The 10179-nt window shown below is 36.5% G+C and overlaps 1 protein-coding gene across 2 annotated transcripts in view; it reads right to left on the bottom strand.

Annotated features, from left to right (window-relative positions):
- The window catches only part of CDKL2 (cyclin-dependent kinase-like 2 (CDC2-related kinase)), a 75408-nt gene that overhangs the window by 40626 nt on the left and 24603 nt on the right, over positions 1-10179 (bottom strand). For both annotated transcript variants that reach the window (XM_006898458.1, XM_006898457.1), the window contains exons 5-7: positions 7702-7841; positions 5942-6030; positions 803-935 (exon numbers count right to left, since the gene is read on the bottom strand). In XM_006898458.1, coding sequence (XP_006898520.1) covers positions 803-935; positions 5942-6030; positions 7702-7841 — 362 coding nt within the window. The remainder of the gene's footprint in view (positions 1-802; positions 936-5941; positions 6031-7701; positions 7842-10179) is intronic.

Consider the following 10179-nt stretch of genomic DNA (forward strand, 5'->3'; position numbering starts at 1 on the left):
TTGCATAGTGGAATGTACTTGGGGCAGTGGGAGGAGTGCGGGGGGATTGTGTACCAGGGAGGGAGTCTTTCTTTAACTTTTGAAAGAGAGGAGCGAACTGGGGGGCGGGGGGAGAGGGCTGGGCGGGTAGAGAAGTGCAGCAATGAATGAATGGAAATCCAAATTCTCTGTAAATGTTCATTAAAATTATTAAAAAAGACCAAACAAAAAATACTAAATCACATGAAAACAAACCTAAACATTAAAAAAAAAAAAGAAGAAGAAATACTTTTTCTCTCATGTTAATTAAGGGGGGATGGTGTGTATCTGCCTGTATTTGTGAGTGTGCATTTATATATATATATATATATTTGTTGTTGTTATTGTAGGCCATCAAGGGGGAACCAACTCATAGCTGGCGCCTCAATAGATTTTCAGAGGCTGAGTCACATGAAAGGAGACCGTCCATCTTTTACTGTGGAGCAGCTGGTAGAGTCAAACCATAGGCCCTATGGATTGGCAGCACAACTCCTTATCTACTAGGCCAACAGAGCCTTCAACATATATGTAGCTATCCTTAGATGTATGTAATTTCCTGCCAAATCCTACTGTATATAGCCTGGTAAAATACATTTGAGTACATACTCAATGCATTTTATGTCAGGACAAAAAATGTCCAATTTCCAGCAAAAATACTTTTGACAACTAAAAGTTAATTTACTCACCACCCAAAACTTGGAAAAATTTTTCCTCAAAAGCTAAAGGAAAATGAGTTAAGATAGTCTCAATTAAAATAAAACATTCATTAAAAATATGGAGTTACCTGAACCATAAGTGTTTTTCTTTCTTCACCTAAATCATCTTTTTCCTTTTCTTTCCTCCTGTTTTGAGATTTTTTAGATAAAGAAATATTTCTTGCATCTTTCTGTACCTTCAACTGTAGTTCCTGAGAAAACCTACATAAAATATATTTCTCAGTAATACTAAATTATGTGAAACAGATTAACCTAGAAACATTTTTCAAGATTATCTTTTAAAACCAAGTTAGTTACATATTGTATTATATAAAATAAGAAAAATTATGGCCTAGATCAGCAGTTCTTAAAAGATGGTCCCTGTGGAACTTCCAGGTGGTTTATAAGGTCAACTCTATTCTGATCTTATTATGAAGATAATTGTTCTCCTTCTCACCAGGTTGACATTTCCACTGGTGAAAAGAAAACAATGGTAAGGAAAGTTTCTGGTACACATAAACACATAGATTTTTCATATTCTGTAGGACAAAATGGGAAACATACATAAAGCACTTCTGCTACCTATCAAAGTGTAATAGTTGTCTTTAAAATCAGGCTTAGACACAAACTGAATCAGCCACTTCTTTCATAGAACATTTTTACTTGAGAGAACAAGTGGTAAAAACCCCTTATGGTTATTCAAACTGGTTATTTCACAGATAACTGCTTTATATAAATTTAACAAAACTAACCTCAGATCTCAAGAAAAAAAATTGACAGTTTCTGTCAATAATCAAAACTTTCACATAAAAATTAAAACTCTTTTAAACATAATTGCCACTGTGAGCATTGCAGTTTCCCCAGATGTAGTCTTTCCTGACAAGGTGGAAAAACTTTTTATAGTGTATCATGAAATACACACTTAAGATCTGCATAACAGTATTGTTGCTGCTGCTGTTGAGTTCCATAGAGTTGGAACCAACCCACAGCTGACCCTCTAGAGGGTTTTCAGAGGCAATCACACAGGAGGAGACTGCCCAACCATCTTCTGTGGAGCAGTTGGTGGAGTTGAACCATGTGCATTCAGAATTGCGTGCAGGTTCTTACCACTAGGCCACCAGAGTTTCCTTTATGCGAATGCTAATACATGATCTTACAAAGCCATGAGTGGGCAAAATTCCTATTCGAAATGCAAGAACAAAAAATGGGATGTAACATAACACAGTGACAAAAATTCACTAGCATGATTCCAGATTCCACAATACAAACAGCCATTTAGAAACCACTACTTGTCCAGTTTTGATGTAGTATCAAAGAATAATACCAATAATTGCCTTAAAGTTTATTAAAATGTTCTTTCATTTTCCAACTACATATCTGAGTGAGGCCAGACTTTCTTAATGTTCAACCAAAACAACATATCACTTTGATTGAATGTAGAATGAGATAAGAGAATCCAATTGTCTTTTCTTAAATATTAAAGACATTTACAAAAGTATAAAGCAGTACCATTGCTATATTTTTCTCTATATCTTGTTTTGGAAAATACTATTCTTTTCAACTTAAAAAACGAAAGCATTATGGGGGAGCATAGTTGACTGATGACCACAGCTCTCATGTCTTTGGATCCACCTCCACATCTGATATGAGGCCATGATTCCCCAGGCTGCCTGCAAGCAAAGCCTGAGCATGGTGAGAGCTCTCGTGTCAGGCACATTCCTGGTGTGAGACTCTTTAGGGAAAATGCTTCCAATGACCAACTTCTACTTAGGGATTTCTCACTTAATGCCAAAACTTTCTCACAACATCCATGTCCAGCCCTTCCCTCCTCTCTTTCACAAGTATCAAAACTGTGTTATGATCTAAGCATGCTGTCTGCCATCTTTATCTTTAGCCTTCATAGGATAAAGGTCTGGATATACATCTCATCTGATCTTGACACCTGCTTCTTGGAAAACCCAAACTTAAATAATAAGTAATAAGATTACTGCAAATTTTTATTATTACTTTCAAAATTGTCTTTGTTGCTATTGTGAATATTCACAGTAAAACCAGTGTACATGGAGAATTCAGTGACACTGGTAGCATTCTTTGAGTCATGCAAACAGTCCTTTTCTGAGTTCTTCCTTCATTGTTGTTCTGAGGTGCCCTTGAGTCGAGTACAACTCATAGTAATTCTATGAAAAACAGATCTGAACTCTGTTCCATCCTTCATTAACCTGTGTTACAATGAATCTGTATTCATGATCCCCTAAAGTCTCTAGCTAATCACAATGTTGTTCCACATAGCTAATTCTTTGTTATTTGAATGAAAGGTTTCAAAGCATATTGGTTTTTCATTCAACCCTTCATACACATTTTAATTTATAACATTCCTCTCTGTCTCTTCCCTCTCTTTAGTGATATTGTGCCATGTTCCCTTATTGTAGATTGTCTGTCCCTTTATTCATCCTACTAAGTGGCCTAGTGCTAAGACGCTTTACTGCAATCTCAGAGGCACACGTATGAATCCTCCCGCTGCGCTTCAGGAGAAAGAAGGACAATCTCCTTCCTTGCAATCTACTTCCTCTGAAAATCCACTGGAGGGTGAACTATAAGTCAATTCCAACTCAGTGGCACACAACAGCACAATACAACATGTATTTATTATCTAGTTACTAATTTTTACCCCTTCTTTCCTACATTCGCCCAGTAGTCATCCAAGAATGAGTTCCTCAGAGTGGAAACCTTCTTAATCCTTTAAAAAAAAATAATGGATGCACGCAGTATTTGTCCATTTGTGATTGGCTTTTTTTCACTCAGTATAATATCTTCTTGATTCACTCATGTTATGTGATGTTTAGCAAATTTATTATTGCCCTTTAGTTCTGTATAGTACATCAAGATGAAATATATTACTAAAATTGGAAATTTCTAGATAATATTCACTGGTGTTTCTACTTAATTTCGTTTTTGTGAGTTCCATTGAGCAGTGCTTCCTATTTGTTTCTATATTTTATACAGCTTTGAGAATTTTATGAATTCCATGGTAATTATGATAAATAAGGCTGTAACTACCATGTTGTTGCTATTAGATTCTGTGGAGTTGAGCACAACCAATAGTGACCCAGTGAATAACAGGTCTGAACCCTGTCCTATTCTGTGCCATCCTCACACTTCCTGACTCACTAGAACCCATTAGAGTAGTCACTGTGTCAATTCTGGTCGAGAGTCTTCCTCTTCTTTGCCGACCCTCTGTCTTTCCGAGCCTCATGTCCCTTTCCAAGGAATAGCCTCTCCTAGCAACACGCCTAAAGTGTGTAAGGCAAAGCTTTATCATCTTTGCCTCCAAAGAGCATTCTGGCTGCATTGGACATATGCATGGACATAACATGTACTTTCTCAGTTTGCTTTCCAACCATTCCTTCCTACTGGGGAAGTATCTTCATGATGTATTTAATCTAATAATGTATAATCTTCCCAGTGTATTTTTTAATAACTTCCTATAAAAAATAGCATGTGTTAACAAAAATACTTCTCAAGAGCAGGGAGATCCCTCTTTATTTATTATGCATATTCCTTACAATAAATCTCTTACACTTTAATTCACTTTGATATTAACTTCTTGAAGAATCTGAACTGACACAACATCTCAGGTAAACACTGCCCACAATATTTAGAAACAGTGGCATACAGTGATATTACACAATGATATTACTTTGATATTAAAAGATAAGTTTAAATATTATATTAATATCATAAACTTGCAGATGCTATTTAGTGATATTGATTTCTTTCAAATTGTCAATTAGCATGAATTCTAATTAGACAAATTATATAAGGTAAAAGTAATTTATATAACACACTTTCTGCCTGAGAACTAAAAACTCAGCTCATTGCTGCCAAGTCAGGACCAACTTGATCCTCCAGCAGGTTTTCATAGTCTAGAAATCACTCTGGAAGAGACTGTTTATCTTTCTTCTAAGGAGTCAGTGCTGGATTTGAACAGTCAGAGAGGTACCACCTTTGGCTCAGTAGTAGACTATTCCAGTCAGAGCTCCCCAGTAAAATAAATATTTATATCTCTTGTGAGATGTCAGTTCCAGATGCTGATACATTGACAAAAGTTAAAACAATGCTATATGTAGCTTTACATCTCACTCAACACTGAAGCAATCCGATATTTCACTTTATGATTCAGATTTGACCAGGTTATTTTCTTTCAAATCGTTGCCTATCTCTGACCTTCCACTGCAAAGATGAGCACTATAAAATGATCTTAATTCTGTGTTTGTGTTTTTACTTTTGCTATAATTTTACCAATTTAAAGATATGTCTCACTTCTGGTACTAATTTGTAATTTACAAGGAGTTGAAAAGGATATGTCTTTAAATTGTGCATATTAAATACCTCAAAATGAGGTTACTCAAGAATTTCTGTCCCTGGAAGGAAGCCTCTGAAAGCATTAGTTTTATTTGAAAATCAGTGAATTAAAGAGCTTTTTCCTAAAGTTCTGAGGAATCTTCCGGGAAATAATTCAACCTCCAAGAAGACAGCTTCACAGAACACAAATCTGATCTAGAGAAAATAGCCTAAAGTCAGCGGAGAGAGGCAATCTGAATATAACACAATGTCTTTTCCCTCTTCTATCGTCCCTACTTAGGTCCTAAGAAAAAGAAAAGGTATTGGAAAAAATAAAGACATAAAGAAGCCGTTTCCATTACCTCAAGACACTCGAAGTGCAAGCTTTCAAATCCGCTGATGCCAGCAGCTGGAGCAGCAGAAGCAACTCTGCCAGCAGCTCTGGCACCCACATATTTGGCACTTTGAGGTCTCGAGCATATCCACAGTGACAGCTGTATCATAAGACTTGACATAAATGAAACTGTCAGTAACAGAAGACGGCACCTTTATAATAATAACATCAATAACATCGATGATAGGATCACACCGCTGGTAACACAGAAATCAGTGGCCTGAAGATAGATGTCACCACATGGAGACACAAAGAAAAGCATGAAGTCGCTGGTTCATGAAAACCAAAAGTGCTAATTTAGTTAATATAGAAGACTACCTCTCATACTTGTATTTTTATTGCAAATGGTGAATAGGAGTTGAAAGGCAAATCTTTGAAATCCTGCAAAAGGAATGGGGACCAAAAACAAGAGAAATAGTGTTTGTTACTGTCAAGGTGATCCTATTTTAACCCTAGATTAGTGTGGCCTAGAAAACATGGGTTAGTACTATACCTCTCAGCAAATCCATCCACATGAAAGAAATCGTGATGCAGGAGCTCAGCACAGAACGGTCTCTTGTCTGGGTCAATATGTAAACATTTCTGTAAGACCAAGATATATACACAGTTTTGATCAAAGGGGGAAAAGCTAATGTTTTTAGAAAATTCCACTTTATATTTAATTAATGACAAATTTCTAGAATCAATTATAAATAATAAACACAGTAAAATACACATTTAAAAAAACCAAAACAATAAAATCTCATGTGGAATGTTTGGTTGTTTTTTATTGAAGTCTCTTGTTTATAGTCAAGAAGACCTCATGGAGGACCCTTGTCTTTAAAGCCCAGCCCTTGTCTCCATTTTGAAGACTGGGTGACTGTGGCTGGACTCTGTAAATTGGGCACTCTTGTTTTGGTTGAGGATTGTGTGTAATGGTAGGTTGGTAAGTTGGTTGGTTGGTTGGTTGGTTTGGTTTTTTGGGTTTTTTTATTTAAGCCTCTTGTTTAGAGTCAAGAAGACCTCGTGGAGGGCCCTTGTATTTAAAAGTCAGTTGTTATTATATTTTGGAGAATCATTCTAAGTTGGGCAACACTCTTCTGCCAGTATGCTCTATTGAGGTAATCTGGGTTTGCTGTGATGCTGAACCTTGTGCCTTTGGGAGCTCAAGTGCTGTAACAGCTGCCCATGGTGAACAGTGTTTGGTGGCGCTCCCAGTTTAAGACAGGTTTGGAAGCAGGGGTGGCATTCACTTCCTAAACCACATGTCTCTGGATACTCTATGAACTTGGAGAAACGACAATAGTTATAAAAAGACTTCAGGCCTTTTGTTCATAAGGGTTGCTGAGTCGTGCTCAACTCAATGGCAATCAACAACAACAACAAAGCATAGATTTAGAAAATGACTACCAATGGTTACTAAGATCACAAATACAAAGGCCACCAGACAGACATCCAGCACTTCTAGATGGACATAAGTTTGTTAAGAATCTGAAAGTCTTGTTCTGCACTTTTCTCCTTTTGATCCAGATTCTTCTATGGAATCTATGAAAAGAAAATGTTCAATAATGCTGAGCATCATTCATTTCTTCTGGTCTCATGGAAAAGGAGGCAGCTGCTCATGGAGGCAATTAGCAATACATTCCATATCCACCTCCTAACTTTTACTCTCTTTCCTCTGTTGTTCCAGATGAATAGAGGTCATCTGTGCATTGGATAATTGTTTGCAAGCTTTTATAAGAACCCAGCCACTAGGTGAAAAACTAGAAGGTAGAACAGATTTCAACTAACTGGATAGTTTTCCATTAAACCATAACCTTTACCTTGAACCCGGGGACAGAATTCCTCCCCTGAAGCTGTCTCAACAGCTACACAGTCTCCATCCCTTTTTTTTTTTAAATTAAATTATAAAGCTATCCACAATTCAACTTTTTGGAGGTATATAGCTCTTAACAGGGACCTTTGGTGGCTTAATGGTGAGGAGCTACATTCCCAAGGCACAAGGTTCAAATCTACTAGCTGCTGTGCAGGAGAAAGAGGAGCAGTCTCTTCCTGTGCAATTAACTGCCTCTGAAAACTCGCTGGAGACTCAGATAGGATGAGTCCATTCATACTCGACTGTGCACAATAACCATAACATAACTCTTAATGGATAAAAATTAAAACCTTCACAGGAAATGATTGACTTTAACTATCAACCAGATAAGAAATAATATGAGAAAATAAAATTTCTGTAATATGTCTTTCACAAAGTGAAAAGAAATGTATCCTTACCTTTGCTAAATCTATCACTACTTCAGAGAGTCTGGGGTAGCGCCTTTCCAGAGGAACAGTTTCCTTGATTTCAGGCAGCCTTACTCCAGCAAAAACAGGATTTTTATAAAATAGCTCCTGATGTCTTGGAATTAAATTACCTGAAAGTGAGAACAGGACACATCTCTGTCAATATACAATATGATAGAAAGAGCAAAATGACAGATGGTGGGAAACAGAAGAATTATGCTTATGGAGTTTGAGGTACTCTGGGCATATAAAACCAACCAAAAATACTAATTTCCTTATGATAACATTTGGACATGTGTCAATTCAAGTCAATTAACATTCCTATCTCAACATAGTCTTTTGGAAAAGTTGCCTAACCGAAAAAGCTCAGTGCCTTCAATTCTAACTTAAAGCAATCTGGTAGGACAGAGTAGAATTGCCCCAGAGACTTTCCAAGGGTTTAATCTTTACAGAAAATGTCACATCTTTCTCCTTCAAAGCAACTAATGAGTTCACACCATCAACTTTTAAGTTAGTAGTCAATGTGTTAAACAACACATTATCAATCCTTCTTTTGGAACAGTTCACATATCACATAGAAAACTATTCACACATATAAAATAAAGCTGAGGATGTGAAAGTAGCATTGGGGGAAAAAAGATGTTCCATACTGCATTCCTTACAACAAAAGATGAAGTTCTGATGAAAATGTTAATAGTCATATGTTTAGGCTCTAATCTCATTAAGACAGTTCCACTCAGGAATTTCATTTTTGGACATTTGATTTTGTTCTTCTGTCCAGTGTTAGGAAAATTCTGGTAGCCTAATGGTAAGAAGTTGCACTGCAACGCCGAAGGCACATGGTTCAAATCTACCAAGTGCCCTTTAGGAGAAGGATGCAATCTCCTCCCATGCAATTAACTGCCTCTGAAAACTTGCTGAAGGGTAAGCTATGGGTTGGCTCTGACTTGATGGTACACAACAACAACAACATTTAAGGTCAGTTTGAGCACTCTTAATAATTTTCTCCATTTTAATATCTAATTTTGTATAAAGTACATATGAACATTCTATATTATTTTTTAATTTCTTTCTTGAAAACCAAAACAAACCCTTAGCAACCCCTACTTAAATTACTCCTAAATGCCGTCGAATTATCTCCATTTTCCAAGCTCTATTTTCTAACCTAAAATTTATATTTGAACAAATATAAGAAGACTTTGAGAGTTTAGCTCTGAAATTTTGTCCAAAGCACCAAAAACAAAAGTCAAACCTAAAGAGAAATAAAATTACCTTGAACTCTATAGATAGGCTAAGTCTTAAAGATGAGGATCATAGCAGTTTTATATAAAGCACTTTTAAAATCAAACATAACTAGTGATGTTTTTAATCAATGATAATTGTCATTTGCATTATCTTTATGAGATAATTTAATAATAACATGTGCAGAAATAAACAACTACTTTTTCTCTCGAAGAGGAAGGTTTGAGAATGATTAAGACTATGTATCCAATAGACCACAACCAGACTGAGAGAGGGAAATTTATATATATTTTTTAAATTAAGGTTGCATAGAGAAGTGAACTCAGTGCTGGGAGGGGGGGAGTATGGGGGAATTGTATACCAATGAAGGAATTCTTTTTTCTTTTTCTTTTCAAAGAAAGGAGCGAACTGGCGGGGAGGGATGGGCAAGGAGAAAAGGGCAGCAATGAATGAATGGAAATCCAAAATCTCTGTAAATGTTCATTAAAGTTAATAAAAATGAAAAAACATATAGATATTGTTAAGGAAGAAATGGAACGCATAAATATTGACATACTAGGCATTGGGGAGATGAGATGGACTGGTATATGGCATTTTAAGTCAGATTATCATATATTACTCTGGAGATGAAAAGGTGAGGAAAAATGGAGTTGCTTTCATAGTTAAGAAAACCATTGCTAGATCCATCACGAAGTACAATATTGTGAGTGACAGGACAATATCCATTCGCATATAAGGAAGGCCACTGAATTGGTATTCATTGGTATCATTCAGATATATGCACCAACAACCAGAGCCAAGGAAGAGGAAATAGAAGATTTTTACCAACTTTTACAGTTGGAGAAAGATCGAACATGCAATCAAAATGCATTGATAATAATGGGTGACTGGAACGCAAAAGTAGGCAATAGAGAAGAAGATTCAGTAGTTGGAAAACATGGACTTGGTGACAGAAAAGGAGCTAGAGAGAGGATGACAGAATTTTGCACAATCAAAGACTTACTCATTGCAAATACATTTTTTAAGAGACATAAATGCAGGTTATACACATGGATTTCACCTAATGGTATGCATGTTGTTGTTGTTGTTGTTGTTGTTGTTATGTGCCGTGGAGTTGTCTGTGACTCACAGCGACCCTATGTACAACAGCCCTAAACCCTGCTCTATCCTGTGCCAATCTTACTGCCTCTGACACACCCATCCCGATTACCCCAGTCACTGAATCAA

The sequence above is a fragment of the Elephantulus edwardii genome, unplaced genomic scaffold (genome assembly GCF_000299155.1).
Source record: "Elephantulus edwardii isolate Elephantulus edwardi_28Jun2011 unplaced genomic scaffold, EleEdw1.0 scaffold00230, whole genome shotgun sequence".
Taxonomy (NCBI): Eukaryota; Metazoa; Chordata; class Mammalia; order Macroscelidea; family Macroscelididae; genus Elephantulus; species Elephantulus edwardii.